Source organism: Stegostoma tigrinum, chromosome 1 (genome assembly GCF_030684315.1).
Source record: "Stegostoma tigrinum isolate sSteTig4 chromosome 1, sSteTig4.hap1, whole genome shotgun sequence".
NCBI classification, from domain to species: domain Eukaryota; kingdom Metazoa; phylum Chordata; class Chondrichthyes; order Orectolobiformes; family Stegostomatidae; genus Stegostoma; species Stegostoma tigrinum.
In genome coordinates, this window is record NC_081354.1 from 56,113,481 (window position 1) to 56,136,657 (window position 23,177).

The 23,177-nt window shown below is 40.1% G+C and overlaps 1 protein-coding gene across 3 annotated transcripts in view; it reads left to right on the plus strand.

Moving 5' to 3' along the window:
- The window catches only part of afap1 (actin filament associated protein 1), a 294,973-nt gene that overhangs the window by 230,099 nt on the left and 41,697 nt on the right, over positions 1-23,177 (plus strand). Inside the window, exons 9-13 of one of the 3 annotated variants that reach the window (XM_048546338.2) lie at positions 1,584-1,736; positions 2,313-2,524; positions 10,611-10,756; positions 13,011-13,128; positions 14,402-14,671. In XM_048546338.2, coding sequence (XP_048402295.1) covers positions 1,584-1,736; positions 2,313-2,524; positions 10,611-10,756; positions 13,011-13,128; positions 14,402-14,671 — 899 coding nt within the window. The remainder of the gene's footprint in view (positions 1-1,583; positions 1,737-2,312; positions 2,525-10,610; positions 10,757-13,010; positions 13,129-14,401; positions 14,672-23,177) is intronic. The other 2 variants (XM_048546346.2, XM_048546355.2) reach the window with 2 other exon arrangements.

Sequence of the window (23,177 nt, forward strand, 5' to 3'; positions counted from 1 at the left end):
CATTGATTTTCTCATATGTCTGGCCATTGAAGGTGAAGTGGGTGGTCAGGCATAGATCCAGTATTTTAAGTAACAACACACTGCAGCAACATGGAACTATGCCAAGAGGGGGAGTAATACTTCTTCCAAGAACTCAAGGATAATGGATATCCAAAGAACTCGATCAGGAGATGCCTATAGGAACAACATCAGAAAGATTCTACACAGCCTCATCACACTGCCCTATATCAGGAACATGTCAGGACTCTCAACAAAACTTCTACGACTGCTGGGCACCAGAGTGGCACACAAACTCACATCAACCCTACGACAACTGCTCACCCAAACTAAAGACCCACTCCCCGCCAGGGACAGGACCAATGTCATCTACAAGATCCCCTGCAGAGACTGTGAGAAACACTACGTCGGACAAACAGGAAGGAAACTAACAATAAGAGTACGTGAACACCAAGTGGGTACAAAAAGACACGACCAATACTCACTCCTCTCAATCCACATGGATAAGGAGAACGACAACTTTGACTGGGACTGCACCAAGATCCTGGGACAAGCTAGGCAGAGATAGGCATGAGAATTCCTGGAAGCATGGCACTCCATGAATTAGGCTATTAATAAACACATTGAACTTGACCCCATATACATTCCACTATGGAGGAAACTTGGAAGTGAGGCAATCCATCGCAACGGACCCCAGAGTTTAAAAACCAGGTGGGAAAACACACCGATGCTTCATCAGAGGCTACACTGAGAATGTGACCAAGCGCGGTAATGAAACGTCTGCAGAACACAAACCAGCTCGGCGAGCCAACCAACCTCAACTCCCACAATCCAATCTACAAATCTATTCCAAAACCTAAAATGGTTTTGAAAGTCTATTTAAGACTCTCAAATCATTTGGTACTGTACCAGATCTTTTAATTACAATTTCCATTTTGTCCAAGAGTTTGGGATAGATAAGAGGGTGAGAATTTTCATATTGGCTATTCAGTATAGGTTTTAAATAATGCATAAATGCTAAAGTTCATTAGAACAACATATAATAATTTTCATGATGAGAAATAGCAGCAAATCCTTATCAGTTGCATTCAATAATTTTCAAAGATTTGTAACAATAATGTGCTATTATAATTTAATACAATATGATAATTCAATATTTAATCAACATAACAATTAAAACATCTGGATGAGCAGAAAAGTCACATACACTTGTTTGCTCCAACCATGTTTGGAACTATTATTGTGGATCAGTTGGCTCCTGGGCAATAGAGTAAAAGAGACAGTCACCTGTCATACATGTCCTTTTGATCATAGCAACTGAATTGATATTTGTCCATTTTTTTGGCAAAAGTATGAATGAACTGATTACAAAATGAAGATTGTGGGCCAACATTTTGATGAGCCTGTTTTCAAATGAGGGGGAGTGGAACCTACAGCTGTCCAAATTGAAGGATGCCAACCCCATCATAAATTGTGGTGACAAGAACATTGAATAGTTTGGCACAGCCCATAGTACATGTGGTTCACATTGAGAGCTATCTTGATAATAATATCCTGATGCTGCAATCTGAATTTATTTTATCAAGCAGGAAAGGGAAAGAAAAATGCAAAGACAGAGCCAAAAGGGGCTGTGAGCAAGGTCACTGGAAAGAAAATTACCAGGATCATTGGTCTGGGTAAAAAGAAGCCATCAACAGATGAACAAACCTCCTCCGCTGAGGAAGACATCCCTACCTGTGGTATGTTTTGTAATGCTCTTGGCAAAAGTCAAGCTTGTTAACTTCAGGGCTTCAGAAATGGGACCTAATGTAGTATTTTTATGTTTAAATATTTCAGTTCATTTTAACAAAATGAATTGTTTTCAACATCATTGGGCTGTCCTGATAATTCAGCAAAATTTAGGCAAATGATCAGGAGAATCTCTATAGAAATGCAACCCCTGTGTGTTCATGGAAATCATTTATATAAATTGCTCACTTTGGCAGAGGAAGGTTGAACTGTTTTATTTTCCATTGTACATCCTAGTTTAAATGTGCTGTCACTCATAATAGACCACAGATTAATAAAGACCGAGTGCTCCAAGTTGATATGGTCATGTACTGAGTATTTAAAATGCGCGTTGTTGAAGAACAATATATGCAGTGTTACATAAAAATTCATATTTAGGAAAGCTTGCTGATGGTGCTCATTTTTCATCCGTGGTGCTACAGTAGCTTTGAAAATGAACACACTGGAATAGTTGTGTCAGAGTTAAATAAAAGTTGTGTTGTGTACGTTGAGGATGAGCAATCTCCCTCCTGCCCTCCACTTTCCAGGCTATCTGAATGTGTTATCTAACAATCGATGGAGGGAACGCTGGTGCAGAGTGAAAGAAAACAAGCTAATTCTCCACAAAGATAGAACTGACCTGAAAATTCAAATGGCTTCTATTCCACTACGCGGATGTGAACTCATTCCAGGCCTGGATTCCAAACATCCACTGGCATTCCGTTTGCTTAGGAATGGACAAGAAGTTGCGGTTTTAGAGGTGCAGTATTGCTACATTCAAAAAAATTGCTATTATTGAATTGAAAGCACTAATATAATTTTTCTGGTGTCTGTATTATTATTTCAATAATAATCAAACATTGAGAAAAGTTCTTCTGTCCTTGATTTTATGACTACAATAACGACAACGTATATTTATGCAGTACCTCTAACGTAATGTAATGTCCCAAGGTGTTAATTCATAGCAGTCTTATATAAACAAAGTGTGGAGAGTTACTAAAGACATACCAGATTAGATCAAGGACTTGTGCTTTAAGTAGTCTTTTGAAGGAGAATGTGAGATAGAGAGGTTGATGGAGGGAATTCGAGATCTTAGGGCCAAGATAACTGAAGGCACAAGCAACGATGGTGGAACAGTTATACACAAACAGGCAAAAAGCAGAATTGGAGGAGCACAGAGCTGATAGGAGATTGGGACCTGTTGTCAATTTAGAAGTAGGAAACAAAGTAGAGACACACAGGAGTATATTGGAATAGTTGAGACTAGAAGTAACAAAGGCATGGCTGAGCATTTTAGCAGCAGTCGGGCTGAAATTGGGATGAGGGCTAGCAATGTTCTGGAATTGCAAATAGGTGGTCTTAGTGACAAGCACAAAAATGAGGTCAGGAGCTTGCCTTAGGATCAAATGTTGATAGCAAAATTTTAATCAGACTGGCCTAATTTCAGACTGTTGCCAAGGAGAAGGGTGAAGTTATTACCTAGTGAATGGAATTTGGAATACAGATGAAAAACAAGTCCTTCAGAATTCAGTATTAAATCAGAGGGCATTTCTGTTCATTCAGTACTGAATGCCACATAAGCAATCTGGTAATTTTGTAATGGTGGAGGATTCAAGAGAAGTGTTGCTTCCTATGTATACGTGAAAACTCAACTGTGTCTTTGGTTGTCTCCAAGAGGCAACATTAGTAGATATGAGAAACAACTGTGCTGGAGCAGAAGATAAGCCAGTAACTGGATAGGAAAGAATGCATCCTGGTAAAAGAAGTCACATCTATCAAGAACAATAGGAAAGATGATGTGGTCAACCATATCAAAAGCTGAGGTCCAGTGGAGAGTGGTCAATTTTACTTCTGTCATTGTCACAGAGAATATCATTATGACTTTAAAAGGAGTTTTATTGAGATGGGAGATAATGGCAGATATTAAGAGAAGGACAACACCTAAAGAGAGAAAAACATTTACAATATTGGCTAGCAAGGGGCCATGTAGGGAAATTGGATGATTGAATGAGGAAATATAATAGGAAAGCAAACAGATTGTGTTAGTTCAGTATCAACTGCTATATTTAGTACTAAAAATGCAAATTTCTCAGAACAGAGCATTGAACTCTTGGGCATCTCAGTATATACAATATATAATGAAATTACAGTGTAAGCTAATGGTAGAAGATAGTTGCTTTGATGGATGTTTGACAGGTTTAACATTTTAAATTGATATTTTTGAATAACAAAATCATTGTAAAACACTCATGAGGGTAAGGTGAGATCAGGAAGGATTGGAGAGCGAGTGATATTTCATGGAATCTTAATGGAACCAAGGCAAACTCCTTAACTCCTTTTTACAGGATGTGTTGTTTGCATTTCTGTTTTTAATGGCAAGGAATAAACTTGACTCAGCAGTTCCCATTTTGGAGGAGCAGGAAAGGTCCGCAATTAAAGGAATTCAACTCTTCCTGCTGTGCTCAGAGCTGCTGCTTGTCTGTTTTGAATATTGTCATTGCATATACCGCTTGTCCCAATGAACATCCTGACTTCCAAGTGTGAAAATAAATACACGTTATCTCTGGAAGTATTTTAATTATGTTGCTGTTTCTGGTTGCCACGTATGTAGCTTTAGCCAAAACACTGATATAACTCACATGTGTATTGCAAGAATGTAACACAAGAAGGTAATTCATTTAACTACTATCAAATAATAAGAATACATGTGCTTTAAAGTTAACTATAATGCAATAATGCTACTAATACTTTGGATTATTTCATAAAGATTTACTTTATTACTGAGTAATGTTTTGTGTTTGACACATTTTAAAAGACATTTTCATTTGTTGCACTATATTACTATCTGCTTATTGCCAAGCATTGTGTTCACTGACTACTAAACTGCATTGTCAGAATTTTATTTTGCCTTCCACTTCCTGATTTAAATCTGATTCTGAACAAGGCTGGCACCCAGAGTTGGCTTTGTTTTTGTCTTTCCTTTGCAATGCTGTAACCGGTTGAACCCCTTTTCTTTACTATTTACCAACAGAACACAAAGACAAGAACTTAAAGGGCTTTTATTTTTATTATTTTGCCTCATTGGAAAACACTGCATCAGCACAGTAGCCTCTATATCAATCAGAAAATACATTTAAGCACAAATCTTCTAAATTGTTGTAGCTGTGAGTTTCTTTCCCATTTGTATTTCTGCATAAATGATGGCAGCACCATGCTATCATCGTCAGTGCAACAAAGCAAATGTTTCAGTAATAACGTGATACAGTGGAACCATTTTTTCCTATTCAGTAAGGTTGTTAGGGTAAGAACAAATGTAGCTTGAAAAAGATTTTAATCTAATTTGCCTGTGTGCCAAATATAGAAAGTCATTTAACTTGAAGAATTGAAGCTTTGTTCACCACAAAGCAATTCATGTCAATTATGACGAATGAGTTTAAAATTATGAAATGATGGGACAGAGAAGATAGAATTCGTACATTTCTAGTACTTGACGGGGTCTAGACCAAGTATTCCACAGATATGATTTACAGCAGGCAGTGAAAGAGGTTTCCATCCACAGTGAGTTGTGGAACTCAGGAATGCACTACTCAAGCAAGAACATGAGGCAGAAACTGTGGGTGGAATATTTCCAGGCCCTGATTGATGTGAGTTCTGACAGGAAATTTGGGAGAATCCTGTGAAAGTTTAAGCAAGGCCTTTCTTGATATCGAGAGTGCAAGTCACATTTTCCGGCTATGTTGTGGGCAGTGAGACATGGTTCTCACTAGAGAGTGGCCACAAAGCCGTTATTGCTCATTATCTCTCGTTAATTACTTAATTCTATCATACCAGGAATCTATGACATGCAAGTCTGAGCAGGGACTTAGTGACTGAAAAGAAAATAAAATTCTTGGAAAAGCTCAGCAGGTCTGGCAGCATCTACAAAGGAGAAAACAGAGTTAACGTTTCGAGTCCGGTGACCCTTCCTCAGAACTGAGTTCTGCCAGAGTGACAGCAGTAGAGTATGAGCCTTGATGGAAGGTGTGTGCAGTAATAGTGACAGAGTAAGTGTGAGATGGCACAAACAAGATGGTGACAGAAGTAAAGGCCATGGGCCTTCTTCCCACACTGGCAGGGGTTCCTCCATATGGCACTGACAGAGCTAGCAACCTAGGAGCAGGTTGGCATGGCCTGGTGTCTTGACCACCTCTGCTGATCATGTGGGAAAGAAACTCCCATTCACCAGGACCTTTTGTCATGAGCTATTCAGAGCAGTTGCAGACTGACACATCGTAACTAGGTGCTCAACAGCCTTTTAATGATGGTGTCAGAGGCAGGGACCCTGAGATGTGGTGGCAGTGGTGAGTATTTCCAGCTGCAGTGAGTGGGGAAAATCAGCCTAGCATTGGACAAGAGTGGTGCCATAGTTACGTGGTAGTAGTTAATGACTGAGTTTGGAACAGTAGCACGAGAAACGAGCTGGACCTCCTGGAGAAAAACCCTCCATGAAATGCAATGAAAATGACACTTTGCCAAAATATGGTAAGATCAACCCTAAGCCAACTTTCAAGGTTAGTTTAGATAGCTGGGTGACAAGAAATGTGAACAGAGAGCTAAAATTGATAAAGATTGTGAACAGCAAAACATAGTGGTTGGGTCACATAGTCTACAATGAGAACCGAAAGAACTGTGGATGCTGTAAGTCAGGAACAAAAGTTCTGAGGAAGGGTTACCGGACCCAAAATGTTAATCCTGATTTTTTTTTCACGGATGCTGCCAGACCTACTGAGCCTCAGTAACATTCAATTCTCACAAACACTGAATCAGTAACTCATAGAAGAATCCTTTGACCTTAGATCTTTGATTCAAATTTAACTAAAAGCTTTAACGTGGGCCTATAATTTGTTTAGTTTTTTTTCTATAATGGCCCACATGAATTCTAAAATGTCAAACTGCATCACAGAGATCAAACATAAAGTGAATAAGTTCTCCTTTATTCACAACAACTGAAATATTTACTTTACAACTTGTGCGTGCAGAATTGTAGTTGGAGACTGAAGTGTGTTAAACAATATATCATATGCCATGCTTTCTTTGGCGTATGGTTGCAGAGCAAAACAAAAATTCTGAAATGGATCTCAGTGATGCTTTCACAAGCATTCAAGGAAGTGAGGATATTGTAGTAGTTATAATGAATGTGCTGTTTTGTAGGCTGTTTATGGCCGAGACATTTTTGTAAATGCTTGCAGACATCCCAAAACTCAGAGGTGGGGGTGGGGGTGGGGAAACCATGAATGTTTTATAGATAACAAATATGCACTAAAAGTGTACAAGGAACCAAACAATTCAAATACCTAACCTTGAATTAAGAATGTAGGCCCAGAAATTCTGGTGGGAAGGTGCTCATTCCTGCAGCACAGACTGAAGTTGCACATCAGGATCACTCAGAATCCTGACACAGCTGACTGAGGGAATTGCTCGGAAAATTGAAAATTCTAATTCCCATTCATCTTGTGATCTACATTAAAGTGAGAGAATTTCGACACCTCGGGCTTGCCTAAGCTTAGTAGTTGACAATGAAACATTTAAAGGTTTACAAACATACACACCTTCTGAGCAAGTATAAAGTTGAACCCCTGACCCACTCAGCCACACCAAAAATCACCCCTCACCCACAAACATTGCCATCCATGGACCTGACAGCATCGAGCCCACAAACCAACGTTCTCGTACCTCTCCAAAAACTGCTGACTTGAAACCCACCATCCCTCAACATGACCGTGCCCAACATACCCCATCTTCGATGACCCAAACTGATCCATTCTGACTCAATGCAACACTTCACCCTGACGTGCCCTGACCTGATCCTGGTGGAACCACCAGATTGTGCCCCCTTCTCCCATCTGCCCATGCATGGTGGTGCCCTATCCATCTGTTGTTCACCTTGTCCCTACCCTCTTTTTCACTATCTGCTTCACCTCTGCAAAGTGTCCCCTCCCTTTCCCCAACATCTGTCCTATTCACAGAAGCTTTCAACCTGTCTGTTGAATGTTTAAACAACAGTTTTCACAATGATCTTGCCCGCTTATGGATTCAAGGATCTTTGGACATTTTTTACAACAAAAAGCTCCTGTACAGGAATATTCAGGCTAGAAGTTGTCAAAAAGTAAGAGTGGGTATGTTTTGATCTTGGGCCATTGATCTGAAAACAGCTTCATTCTTTACTTGTAGTTTGTGGTCAGAGAATAGAATACAGTCCCTCAATCTTAGCAGCTACATTCATGCACAAAATTGTTACAGCAAAATTATATAGGGGCATTTTAAAGGACAGTCAGAAATTTCACTCAAAGAAAACTGAAGTTCAAGTAAAAACCTTAACCAGCTGAATGAGGCAGTTTTGGTGTGATCGGGATTTAAACCTTAGTGAAATTGAGTATAGAAGGAAAGAATTTGTGGTTATGTAAAGGTTTTCATATTTTCAAATTGTTCATAAGTACATCACAGACCATGCATTACTTTTGAAGTATAGTGCTGATTCTTATATTTTTGCAAGGAGTCATTTTCATCAAATTTTATGGAGGGCTTCTCTCCACGATGCTTAGTCAGTTTCTTCACACCATTATCACAAACCTGCCTCATTACCTACCTATCACATCTCTACAGTGCTCCTCTCATCTAGTGATAGGCTGATTCCCACACTTGCCACTGTTAGAAGTTCTCAGTACTGCCAGGATATCTGAGCTCCCTGGGACCAGTGCTATTCTCAAAAGGCTGTTGTGCATCTGGTCAAACGTTATCACCAGAGCTGCTGTGCACAGTTTATGATGGATGCCTTGAACATGGCAACAAGGAGAAGTTAGTTTCCCTGCTTTACAGGCAGGGACCTGGATATCCTAGTGGATGGAGTAGTGCAGCGGTCAGCCATCATCTTCTCCCAGGACTGCCAGAGCATGCTGAGATGTTGCACCCTACCAGTTGGTGCAAAGTTGCCACCAAGGTCAACGCGGTCTCAGCAACTGCTGGAGGAACACCCAGAAAAATGAGAAGAAGGTTGCTACCCTCAGCTGTGCCCTGTGGCAGTGTTCAATTGGAACAGTGTAGAGGTAGCCATTTTCTATATAGCAAAGTTTTTCCAACATAATGAGATAAATGACTAGTTAATGTATTAATGTTTATTGAGAGCACCGGGAAATTTTCCTATTCCCTCTTCAACTAATGCTGGGGGACCCTTTGGACCGGCCTGAATGAAAAGATTGGCCCTGTTTAAATTCCTAACCCAAGATGACACCTCATTAAACGTATAATGCTAAACTGAAATATCAGCATAGATTGTCTGCTCAAATCCAGTAGTTGGAAGTGAGTAGGCTAACATCTTGAATAAGTTACTTGGGCAGTCGGTTTTGTTTCAATTTATAGTTTCATTATCTACGTTAAGGAACTGAAAGCAAATATGTAACTAGGTACCCGTTAGTACTGAAATTGAAAGATATGTTCTATCAACGAACCTCAAGATCAGTGAGGGAAGATAACTTCCCACCACCATGGTGCACTATAACACTGGTGCATAGCAGGCTTACTGGAAGTGCATGGAGCCATAAAGGTATACAGTGTGGAAACAGTCCCTTTGGCCCAATTCGTCCATGCCAGCTTCAGTATTTATGGGTACATAGATACATGTCTGCTTTCAGTTCCTTTAAAGTAGATTAAGGAACTATAAATTGAAACAAAACTGACTGCCCAAATAATTTATTCAAGATTTTATCCTTCTGTTCAGTCAAATTCTTATACAATCCCTAGATTATGCTCAAGCTCCTGAAGAATTATTCAGTTCTCTTCATAATAAGCAGTCTTCTCAAACTCCTTTTGCCCTCACTAACTCTCCTACGATATCATCTTCTTCTCTCACATCTGCCTATTGCCTCTGGGTGACCAACAAGCACCAAATCAGTTTCCATATGTCAGGTCCTATTTCTCTGTCAATTCCCTTGATTTCCCAAATGTTGCACTCCTGGTTGGCCTTCTATATTCTCACCTCTGTAAACCAGAGTCCCCAGAAGCTCGCCCACTTTTTTGTTTTAACACTCTCTCATTCCATTTCCCACTCACCCCTGCACTGGCTGACCTACATTGGCAATGTCAATTCTCATCCTTTACTTCAACTCCCTTTGTGACCTTACCCATTCCTATGTCTATAATATTCTGAAACTCCATGCACCTCTAAGAAATCACCTCTTCTCTCTCTTGCCTCATGCGTTTTCAAACATAATTTCTTCGATGCTGGTGGTTGTGATTTCAGTTGCCTAGGCTCTAACCTCTAGCATTCTTCTCTCCTTCATCTTGCTTTACTCCTCTGAGACATTTTGGTCATTTTACCTAACATTTGCTTCCATCGCTTGGTGTCATGCTTTTGTTTTATCATACTCCTGTGAGTGCCTTAGTAATGCTCTCACATGTTAGAAGTGCTGAATAAGATGTTGTTGCAATTGCTATTAATAATTGATAATGTCCGCAAATTATTGTCATAGATTAGATCCAAGCAGTCAGATTAAATATGACATAAGAAAGTTCCAAGTGTTTCTCTATCATTTGTTTAAATTTGCAGGTTCTGAATTCATTTGCAATTACTCCTGTAGATATTTTACTTCAGATAGTCCATCTATTTTAAAAGCTGCAATGCTAAACAATGCTTTTAAGGTACTAAAAAGACAAAAGTCAACATAATAAAATGCATTTGCTGATGGATTATTTAGGTGTGTTATACGTATAGAAAATTATAAGTGTGTCTTCTGTGCCAAATAAAATGGTTTTCATTGATCACACCTTTATTGATAAGCTACAACTAAATATTCAACCTCTTGTTTGTGCAGACCTCTTCAGGAGAGGAGCTGGGAAGGTGGCTCGGTGTGCTATTATCTGAAACTGGTTCTTCCACAGACCCAGCAGCCCTACACTATGATTATATTGATGTAGAAACAACTTCAAGTGTTATACAAACTGCAAAACAGTGCTTCAAGTAAGAATTTATCTTCAACATAAATAATTGACTTCTGGTAAAATTTTTAAGAAATGAAAACATAGTTTTCTTAATTTGTAAGTTTGCACAGTTTTTCTGATTTTAAAATTATCCTGGTACCCCATTCTTCTTCTTTTCATGATGCCGTAGTAATATAGTCTTGTAGCAAACGTTTGATGCTTTATTGAGAGCTCTTAGGGAGAGACGGAACATCAGGGAGTTCAGAACGATACCGGGGATTAATGACTTCAATCAAGTGACAAGATCAGACCTGAGCTTGTTCTTCTTCTCCTTCTTGAATAATGGGAGATTTAATAGAGGTGTTCAGAGTTTTGAAGTAGTAAGTAAAGAGAATGTGTTTCCACTGCCAGTGGTTAGGTACTTGGAGGACAGAGATTTACAATACTTCTTTTGCTGAGATGTATTATGGTCTGTATGAAATGTACTACAAGAATAGATGGTTGAATCAGATTCAGTAATAACTTTTTAAGAAAGGAATTGGATACTTGAAAAGTGGGGGGCGGGGGAAAGTGTTTTCAGGCTACAAGATAAAAATGTGAGAGTGGGACTAATTGAATACCTCCTGCGAATATCTAGCACAAGCACAATGGGTCACTGGCTTCCTTCTCTGTACCGTTCTACAGAACTTTTTAAGCATTGCAATCTATTAGTTGTAAATTATTTATACACAAGCAACTACACAATATAGGATAGCTGTCAGCAAAGCAAAATCTGTTTGAATTTAAGACTTAACTGATTAAGTAAAAGCAGATACTTTGAAATTTGATTGAGTTTTGTACATTATACTAGGAGTGCCCAACCTACTGCCTGCAGGCCAGAGCACTTGTCTGGCTTACTGATCATTACTTTTACAGCTTTTACAATTGTATGAAATTTTCCAGAATATAGTTTTGTGGCTTGTGTAAGGTTATACTTTGCTCTGTGTGTTCTGTCAGTGCATCAGGTTTGGGTACACTATGCAACATTTGTATAACAAGGAATTAGCAAAGTACTGCATACAGTGACTAACACGTTGGCTTCAGTTATGTGTATTGCAGCTGATACGTTACTCACTGTATGAGGTACTTTGTTAATCTTAACAGTGCAATATTACACAGTGTATTAGAAATCTACTACATCACTGTGTAATCAGATGCTGGTTTCTACCTATGTTTCTTCATGTAAAGAGTTCTCAATTCAACAACACTGGGAGTATAGATGATAACCTTCATAGATAGGAGCTATGGATCCGAATTATCCCACTTTCATCCATATCCAACCTCCATTCGTAGAAGCCTTGGTAGAAATGTGTGGAGGAAAGTCACTTTTCTTCCTTCTCTGTAGACCATGGGAAAATGAATGTCAATACCATTTTATTTTATGATTTTCATGCTTCTTTATCATTGTCAGGAGATTACATCCTTAGAAATACATCCCAAATGCCCATAAAAGAAGGCAGTACTTTTAGTGGAGAGTCTCCACTCTGAGGTTTCAAGACTTCTCCCAGATATATGTTTCAGTCTGATGCATTTGCTTTGTTTATAAAGAATACAGAATAGAGAAAAAAGTCTTAAATATTTGGTGTACTCCATTTACATATGCTGAGAGATAATCTGTAACCACCTAGTGGCTTTTACCCCCTTCTCTGAGCTCGCCCGCTCTGCACCCTATGTCTCTTACCTCGAACTCTGACCAAAGCTTCACAGAAACTGGCAAGAAAAACCAGGATCCAGGCTATCCAAGCTTCAGTTTAATTCCTGGTCTTGCTGTTGCAGTGAATTTATAGAGGAATTATTACAAAAGGGCCATTTGTTTCTATCAGAACATGCATGATATAGATATTGGAGATAATGGGAACTGCAGATGCTGGAGAATTCCAAGATAATAAAATGTGAGGCTGGATGAACACAGCAGGCCAAGCAGCATCTCAGGAGCACAAAAGCTAATGTTTCGGGCCTAGACCCTTCATCAGAGAGGAGGATGGGGAGAGGGAACTGGAATAAATAGGGAGAGAGGGGGAGGCTTTTCTTTTCTTCCTATCTTCTTTTCTCTCCATCTTCGGTCCTCCTCCCCCCCTCTCCCTATTTATTCCAGTTCCCTCTCCCCATCCCCCTCTCTGATGAAGGGTCTAGGCCCGAAACGTCAGCTTTTGTGCTCCTGAGATGCTGCTTGGCCTGCTGTGTTCATCCAGCCTCACATTTTATTATCTTGATATAGATATTCATCACTTGCCAATTTTATCTTTCTTTTTCAGTTTATTACACAGACGGTCGATATCACCAAATCGATATGGTGGCAATATGCCTAATGGATATGCATGCCCGCGTGGAATTTCTCTTCATTATGACGATGTACCTTGCCTAAATGGAACAGTAAGGCATTTGAATTAGCAGTCTTTCTTATGCAAAATTAGAACCAATCAATGCCTGGAAACCAGTTGTAAGTTCAACGATGCATCTCGGCCATTCTTTTCTTAGATCCAGGGGACAATATAGACAATTTCTTAGGCACAAATGCATCTCTTTTATTTGTCCTTGCAAAAATTTCTAACTTGATGTTAACAAAGCTTAAAATAGTCTGGTGGAGAGGAAGTTTTACAGTTTGGTTTATGTAAGAATTTATATAGGCTTTTCATTGTAAGGATTAAACCAAAACATGAATTCTTTATGTAAAATTATGCTTTCAGTTTTAAATTAATTCAATTTCCAAATGGAAAATATAGTTTGCCTTGAAGTAACTGCAGAAAATATTATCTCAACAAGGAGTTAATCATACCATGAACTGAGAACAAATTTTTAATATTATAAATACAGGCTAATTAGTCTTTGCCAGCACTCTGGTCATCTGGTTAAATAAGTAAATGCACTGAATCCCCCCCACTGGTAAGTCTAGTACCATTTTGTGACAAAGCACTGCAAAGATAAGATAAACAGTTGTTAAAATTTTGAGAACACTAAAAGCTTTTGACTGTGCAGGTTTGTATTGAAATCGGTGAGTAATTTACTATCCACAGCGCTCTCAATCCAAGTTGAATTGACATTTGTGAAGTATTTTAAGCAGTAAAGTGATAATGTGATTACACTGTTACATTTTATGCTTCAATTATGCTCCAAGATGGCAACTAACATTCGGAATCTATTTTCGATGATGTGATGAAACTTGGGCGTTTTTAATGCAATGATTCTGAACCACATTTATTATATGAAGTATATTAATGGAGAGAGCCAGAAAAAAAGTCTTTAAACACTTTGTACCATGATCATTGGTTCTACCCCAGTGCTCTGGTCTTTTGATATTCAAAACTATGTAAAAAATATTATTTGAGTCTGATGGATCTAAATTTAAATACTGCCCTAAAAGTACCTCCAACGCTGAATCAAATGGTGTTTCTTGTGCCCACATAATATTTCAATAAAAGTTACATTTCAGGATATGATACAAGGCATGAACAACAAAAGAAAGTTTTATATAAATAATGCTAACAGTGAGTTAGAGCATCCAGTAAGAATGTGAGCAGAGTACCTTTACCTTTCGATACTTTGGCTTAATCACAGTATTGCAATATCTTTTTGCCAAATTGAAGGCATGTTGTCTGCATGTCATTCCTTCTAACAGCTGAAGCTTGTTCTATGTTGTATATCACAGGAGCAGGAGGTTTTCACTACTAACGCTAGCCCGCTGTGGTTTGAGGAAGTTCATAGTGACAGCACTGACCTGTACGACAACGTTCCACCACCAAAACCAATTGCCCGCAAATCGCAGCCACTTGGGGTCCAGAGTAGGCTTTCCACTGAGAAACTAACTTCTAAAAATAACAAAACTCTTGCCTCTTCACCTCTATCTTCTTCACGGCCTATGACTAATAAAACTAACACCTCTGCTACAGAAAAGGGACCAGTCAAAACAGCTTCACAGGTACTTTTGTAATCCACCAAATGTATGCTTACTTTATCCTTTATGATGTCACATTATTATGCATATACATGTCTAAAAACAAATCAGTGCCCTTTTCCAGGCAGAGTCATACTAATCACCTCAGTCTCTAAATAGGCATTTACAGCCTGATTGCAGTGTTATTTGTGATAAAAGCATTGGGGATGAATTTCAGAGAGGGTCCTTTTGCTTGTTTACCACAACTTGAAAAGAGTTGCAGAATCCCCTGAAAAAGAGTAATGGCGAATTACATTGGTCATCTGGTATATATGACTGTTGTACTGTAGTTACAGCAAACAAAGAGAATGTCTCTCTCAGAAATTCATTCCACCACAGTATAAATTTGTATTTTAGTTGTTGAGAAAATAGTTTGGATTGCATTTACTTTAATTTTAAAGATTTATAGAACTTTAGGAACCCTTAAGGGAACTGGTGCTGAAAGTGATTTCAGGTTCATTGCCCTGGGGATTTTACGGTTATGGTTCCAGTATGAGGCAACTACTTTGAATAATCTCTAGTTACACAGTATGTTGCCATATGTCTTTTTGTGAATTGGAAGTTGAATCATTGCAGAATGCTTTTCTGAAATAAAAGTAGAGCAAAGACAGCCATCTGCTGGATCCCTACTGAAACTGCAACAATGTCTGCCAGTCATTTTCCAAGCATCAATAACTGAGATTTTCTGTCAACCAAAGGAAGGACTCAATCACATAGGATGTTCTGTTTTTTTTTAAAGCTTTCATGAATTGTGATCATTCTTGGTTATAAGATTGCTTCCCTATGCAATTTGTTTGGGTTAATCTTTCTGGGTCATTGCCTCAATTCTTTCCTGAGCAGCAGTTTTCTCTGACTCCCATGTTGGAAGACATGTGAGTCAATATTAAGGGCCTCCACTATGCAGTAACAGGCTGATAGCACTGTGCAAATCACAAGGTTAAATTTAGTGTCCTGCTAACATTTTGTTTGAAGTTTTCACATAGACCTAGTAGGTACCTGTTTATTTTTAGCTGGAGTCTACTTATACCTACAGCACATGGACTGCAGTGATGCAAGAAGGCAGCTCACCATCACCTTCCTTCTGAAGGAACAGTGACATATTTCCGAGTCTGGATGGTGAATGACTTGGAGGGTTATCTGCAGGTGTTGGTGTTCTCATGTGGCTGCTGCACTTAAACTTCTAGATGGTAATGATCATGGGTTTGGAAGGTGTGTCTAAGGCTCTCTGGTGAATTTCTGCAGTGCATCTTGCAGATAATACATACTGCTGCTACTGACTCTCGGTGGTGGAGTAAGTGGATGCTTGTGCGTGAGGTGCCAATCAAGCGGGCTGCTTTGTCCTTGATGGTATCAAGCTTCTTGAGTGTTGTTGGAGCTGCACCCATCCAGGTGAGTGGGTGGTATTCCATCACACTCCTGACTTGTGCCTTAGTGGTGATGGAAAGGCTCTGGGGAGTCAAGAAGTGAGTTACTCACAGTAAGATTCTAGCCTCTAACCTCCTCTTATAGCCACTGTATGGCCAGTCCAGTTCTTGTATTCCAGTTTTAGTTCAGATCTTTTATATTGCTTTTTATTTTTAAGAAGCAAGACATTGTTTGTTTGAATAGTCATAGTTTCATTTTGAATTTTACTTTCAAGAAAAATTAAGTTTGACTGAACCAAACTTTTTTCTAGTTAAGCTCCCTCCCACTTCATGCTTTCACGGTACTGGTCACCCTGACCTTAATTAATTATAGTTGGTAGGTGATCTCCTCCTAAATTGCAATTGATTCTACTCTCAGTCACTCACCAAGAAATACAGAACAATTTTCCATCACCTGTTTCCCTTTTTTATTGGGTGATAGATCTAAAATTGAGACATAATTGTAATCTCCAGGCCCAAATGTCTGCATTGTTTAATATTAACTTGGCATCACTCAGCTGTTTTTAATGATTCACCTGAGCCTCTCCCCACTGTAGAGCCGTGGGATATTGCTTCTGCACTTGGTTATAACAAATGGTTTTTGCCATATCTGTCCAGCCTTTTGGCAATGCCAGCTGGTCACGAAGAGGTAAATTTCTGCCTTTGCCATATTTGGTGAGCATTGGAAAATCCTGAATATGTTCCTGTGATTTTATTTCCATTCAAGTCAAAAAGGGCAAAACACGCTGTTATTAGCAATTTTGATACAGCTATTGGACAATGTAGAAACTGACTCAGTTGCTGCTGATGTGTCTCTGCACCCAGGCAGCAACGTTCCACCTTCAGACCCTGCAGCGATACCTTTCATATCGAGCTTCCTCTGAGGTGCAGCACCCCAGTGACATATTTCCTCTGTCAGGTGTGCAGCCTCTGTTACAACATGCACTTTCTGTTCATGAAGTGGTCCTTTCTTTGGATTTTCCTGTGGGAATTGCCTGTCTTATACTTGACCTAATCAAAGTCTGGGTCACGGTGGTTTCACGCTGGAGCTCTCCCCACAGGAGTGGCGGCTCTTGTACATGAGCCGCTGTTCAGGAACAGGCTCCTCCAACATTGTGGTCTCAGCTGACTGATGGAGGGGAAGGCTCAGGGCGCTGGGCTGCCCAGAGTCAGAGACATGTGAGATGGTGGACAGAGTGGGCTGCATAATGCTGGTGCAGCTGGCCAAGAGGTCATTGTTCAATGTCCTGTTTTTGACCTGAGCCATCCAGACCCTGAGGAACAAGGTACCCAGCCCTGACACCTCATGTGAAATTGCAACAGCTCAAACGTGTAGTGAGCTTCTGGACAAATTGACTTTTATGTCTGTCCAGAACTCAACATCAGCCATGTGCAACAGACCCCTCCTGCTACAATGTGGCGCACCACAATCTGAGTCAGCTTGGGGAAATCCTGCCTAAGCCCCAGGCTGCTGCCCCACACTTTCTGCTTCCCCACCTTTGCCCACCCCTTGAATTTACTTTGATGTGACATGGGGCGGAGTGGAGAGTGCTCTACACAGCAGTCCCGTGCAATTGTAGACTGAGTGAGTTTACTGGTGCCAGGCCAAGTGTAGTTTTTGTGGCCTAGAGGAAACTGCTCATCATATATATTTAGAATTTTTCTATTTGCAGCCCCTTTTTAACATTTATGAAGGGCTGCTCCTTAAATTTTAGTCCCACACTCCTGATCTAAGGGCTCCTGTTGTGGGGAGGGGCACACCGGTCAGAGAGCCTTCTTGTGGGATCTGCTCCTGGACCTGGCTAAGGTGCTCATTGACCGGTCAAAGGAGCAGGCCATGACAGGGGCTTGCTGTTCCTGACTCTGGTCCTCTTTCATGGTTATATTCACACTCCGCTATCCTTAGTGAGGGAGCATGCAATACTCACTGGCATGGTCAATGTCTTTGGAAACCAATGGGCACCACAGGGACTTGGCTGCATCATAGACCTGGATAATGTTATTTTAACATAATAAGTTTCTCTTTTGTTATGCAAGTTTCCATTCAACTGTCAGTTTATTTTATTTCAATAGTGTCCCAGGAGGGGCTGTTTCACTATTATTATTATTTTTAACTTCCTGTTTTAATAAATGAGTAGAGAGAGCATTACTTTCAGTTTAAAAGAGGCAGAGGGAGCTTTATGGTATGTCACCCTGTGCTATCCCTGTCCAGGGAGTGTTTGATGGGGGTGGTGTTGAGGAAATTTTACTTGCAGCTTAAAGCAGTAGATGGAGCATTACTCTGCGTCTAACCCCATACTGTACTGGCTTGGGCGTCTTTTGATGGGGAGGGAGCTGTAATTTCAATTTGAGAGTAGAACCTGACTCAGGATTATATCACCTCAACAAAGAACTAAGCATCAAAAGAGATTCATAAAACTTATTGTTGCAATGCATAGTGCAGTCGTGTTATGTGTAGCAGCCTGCAATTGTCATCATTTGAGAGTGGAACTATGGTATGACCAATTTTGCCTCTGATTCAGAGAGATTCCAGTGACTACAGGGTAAACTGATGAGGAATACAATTCTCAGTTTCTCAAGGCGCCAAGTAGTCCTGCTAACAATATCCAGACAAAAAGGCAAAGCCACACAAGAAGTATTTATTTGGTTGGGCAGCTGGGAGGAAACCATACATTAGTAGCAGAAACATAGAAGAAGATGCCCTTGTGAAAAATGTTGCAGGAAAGCTTGCCGACTTCTGGCAAGACATCCTGTGGTCAGAATGAATCCTAAAAAAGAAACACTTGACCTCCTTCAATATTTGTGAGCAGTCTGGACTACCAAGAAAATAAATTCCTCGACTTCTGGGGCTGCATGTGGAATTCGGTTATTGGGGGAGTTTGTTTCAGCAATACTGATATAGTTAGAGACATCACTATTCACGCTCTGTGAGATTGAAAATCTTACCTTTTAACAATCCTGCTGGTGAATAATGACCTCAGAATCTTACTGCAGGTTTGAAAGCATTTCCCATAAAATAGGATACTTGAATGTGCTGTAGTAAGGGAGATTGTGTGGCTCACATCCAGTGAAGATGAGGCAGTGCAAAAATGAAAAATGCTGGGGTAGACTTACTTCCCCCATTCCAAACATGTTATGTGAGATCGACACTATGGACTAGCCTTCCAGCCCTAGCCAGGGTTGAGATTGATAATGGCAGGGGCCAAGCATTAGCCTTGCTGGCCAGTGTGTAATTTTCTCAGTTCCATCTAGCCTTCGCTTCCTTTTTTTTGCAGTAGTTGGCTTGGAGCTGACTGGGATTTTCCAGTTGGCCTCCAGGTTCCTGTACTGATGGGGACTACCATCTGGCAGGCCAGGATCAGGAGAGTTGATGACCTGGAGGTCTAAGACCTTCCTGCCAAAAGCTGACGCAGGTCACTATCCCCTCCTTTCACCCCACTCCTCGCCCCCACCATTGCTGAAGCTTTTAAAACTAAAGTTATAACAAGATTGGCCAGAGTGAGCTTCCAATGAAGACGTCTCCTGTATGATGTGCTTTCCATGGCACCCTGCTGTACTTTGCATTTCTCCAGGTGCCTTTCCTCTTGCATTTTTGCATAATGCACTGGCTAGCTTGCTGACATTTTATTTTGATCTCTTCCTCTGCTGTAACTTGCTTTCACTTGATAGCAACTGTCAAACACATTCAATGAAAGATGGTGTCAGAACTGGAGGAGCTGAGCTTAACTGAATTTTCAGTTGGAAGACAGCCGACTACTGTAAAGAATTAAAAACAGCTGCCTGCAACTTTGAAATGTTGGGTGAGTCAGAATGTCTGTGAATTTTTCCATTCTCTACTGCTGTGAAAGTGAAAGGAAGTCTGAGACAGAATTGGAATCTCTCCCTGTCTCAATGGCAAATTTATGAAGTAGTAGCAATTAAATAAAATATACACTTAGCAAATAAGACTTGCAACCTTTCTTTAACTCATTCACAGGATGTGGCATCTTTGGTGAGGCCAGCCTTGATTGCCCATCCCTAATTACCAAAAGGGCAGCCGAAAGTCTATCATATTGCTGTGGGCCCGGAGTCACACCTGGGTCAGACTGGGTAATGAAGGCAGATTTCCATCCCTAAAGGACATCAGTGAACAGAGTTTTTGTTAACCACAGATTTTATTGAATTCAAATGACCCCATTTGCCACGGTGGGATATGAATCCCTGTTCCCAGAATGTTGGCCTGAGCTGCTGAATTCTAGTCCCACGATAGCACCACTGTTTTCCCCTGGTGCTGGGGAAAGTGTGCCACAAGCTGCAGTGCACCCCCCCACCGCCTCTGTTAGACTGTCTTCCACCATCTTCCATTGGGCAGAAGATATGAAAGTTTGTATATATGTGCCTACAGATTCAAAAACAACTTTTTCTGTGCCATTTTCAGACTTATGAATGGACCTCTCGTACATCAGAGTTGATCTTTCACTGCATCTTCTCTGTTGCCATAAGACTATATTCTGTTCTATTGTCCTTTTCTAAAAGCTATGATTTTCTCAAATAGCATGCAGAACAATGCTTTTCACTATATCTCGGTACATTTGGCAATAACAAATGAAATCAAATCAGATCTAGAAGTCACTGAGGAGCAGAGAACCCAGATAGGAGAGATTTTAATGGCTTGAAGATGCACCTTAAACCCCAAATTAATGTTACTTTGAGCAGTATGTGTTCAGTATCAAAGTTAAGGGGAGCAGGGAGATTATTGATCAGTGTATCATAACCTGACAGTTGGGCAACTGAAAGATATCTCATCAGAGATGGGAGTGTCTTAGGTATAAGAGGACAGCCATAAGAATAGACATAAGAGTCTACTGAGACAGCAGAGTCCTATTTTCAAGAAATCTGGTGACACATGGAGAAGCTCTGTTGTCAATATCCACAGGACATATTAATGGGAGAACTGATGAATCTTTACATCATGTCAAGAAACATTCCAGGCTGCATGAGAACAACATGTTGGAAAAATGGAAGAAATATTGCAGAGGATGGCAACGAAAGCCTGGCTGGCATGGGAAAGCCAGTGTTCTAAATGTAAGAAGTGAAATCATGTTGCATGCAAGTGTTTACCTAGAAAAAAGCAAAGCAGGCTTATAAAGATAGCTGCTGGAGACATGTCAGCTAATAATCCTGAAGAATCATTCTACACTAAACAACAGGTTGGCACTGTCCAGTCCAAAGGTGGTAAATGGTTTGTGACTGTTAGAATTATGACCTGGAGAAGGAGAACTTCAAGTCATCGTGAAGTTTCAGATACACATTGCTGTTCTGTGCAACATCGTGAGTTTGAAGATCTGTGAGGATCTACTCAAGATGATCACCCAAAAGTTAATCCTTTTTAGGTAATGTTGAAGGTATGTGACTGAATGATATTCACCCCAGGAGGACAAATGAAATTAAGAGCCTGATGCATTGGAAATAATTTTTTAAAAATCTACACTTCCGACTCGTTGATGTCAAGCAAAATCCACTCATCTCAGCTGAAGGAAATATTAAGCATGGACTGATAACTGTACGTGGACCAGAGCAATTTGTGGCATTTCACATGTTACTAAGTCATTGACTGCTGAAGATGTCCGAGAGGATTACAAAGATGTCCTTTCAGGTCTTCTTACCTTCCTGATGAACAAAGTCTCAAAATAGATGATAGTGTGAAACCAACTCCATATACATCAAGGAGAGTACCTTTTGAGTACAACCTAAAGGCAAGATCTCCACTTGTCCTTCTGACTGCAGTTCAGCTCCCAGACTGTCCCTACTCTATTTCATTTCCACTTTCATAGTAACTGTCCAAATTTACATGGGATGCAGTCATTCCACTCTACATTAGCGGTATCTCTGCACCTCCAGTTACTGGTTGTTCTCCTTCACATTCCTGTTCTTCCCTCTTTCTCTTTCCCTTTGTGTTCTCATCTGCCCATTTAGCTGCTACTGTCCTCTCTCCTGTGGATTTAATCTCAATAGCCATCTCACCATTTATTGAGCTTCACTTTCCCTACCCTTCCCTATTTGCATCCCAATTCCACCATATTAAATTTATCTTTATATCTACTTTCTTAGCCTGCTCCCTGCTTCAACCATGGTTCCATTAGCCTCCAGTCTCAAGCTTGCTGCACCTGAAATTCTAATTGACCATTTCAGCCCGTGTTACAGTGTCATGATGATCATTTGATAGGCACAATGTATTTAGGTCTGTGATTTATCAATGGAAAGCTCAATAGCAGCTCAACCAAGCCAAGTTAGAGATGTGGATGCCCTGTTCGTTTTAGTTGCAATACCTAACTTAGATGAAGTACTGCAGGTCTGTGCATCTGTTCCTGTTGGGAATAGCTAAAATCAGATTCATGGTTTTAGTTAAATGAATTTGAATTAAAAATTAATTATTGGTACACGATAAATGGTTCCGTACTACTTAAACATAGAAATAAAATTAAACTGTTGGTGCTCAAAATCTGAAGTATATAGCACTTCATTCAGCTTTGGAGTGAGATTTGTATGGTTATTTCATTTCTTTCCAAAAATTTTCAGGTGTATAGGCTGGTCTTTGAACTACTTACATATTCTGTTGACTGATTTAATATTTTTCAACTGCCTTTTTGGATGAACTGTTCCATACGAAACACATCCATTCTACATCAATTCTTGATTACAGTTTACCAGCCTTGGGGACGAATGACCATAACATGATGGAACTTTTTTATCAGGTCGGAGGGTGAAGTAGTTGACTAGGAGATTAGGGTGCTGAATCTTAATAAAGGAAACTATGACGATATGAGGCACATATTGGCATTGATAGATTGGGGAAAGTTACTTAAAAGGATGATGGTGGCTAGGCAATGGTAAATATTCAAGGCACACATGGGGGATTTGCAACAACTGTTAATCCCTGTCTGGCCCAAAAATTGGGAAAGAGATCCAATCCATGGCTTACAAAGGAAGTTAGAGATAATATCAGATCCAAGGAAGAAGCATCCAAGAAAAACGATTTGGCTGAGGATTGGTGATAATGGGATCTGCAGATGCTGCAGAATCCAAGATAATAAAATGTGAGGCTGGAT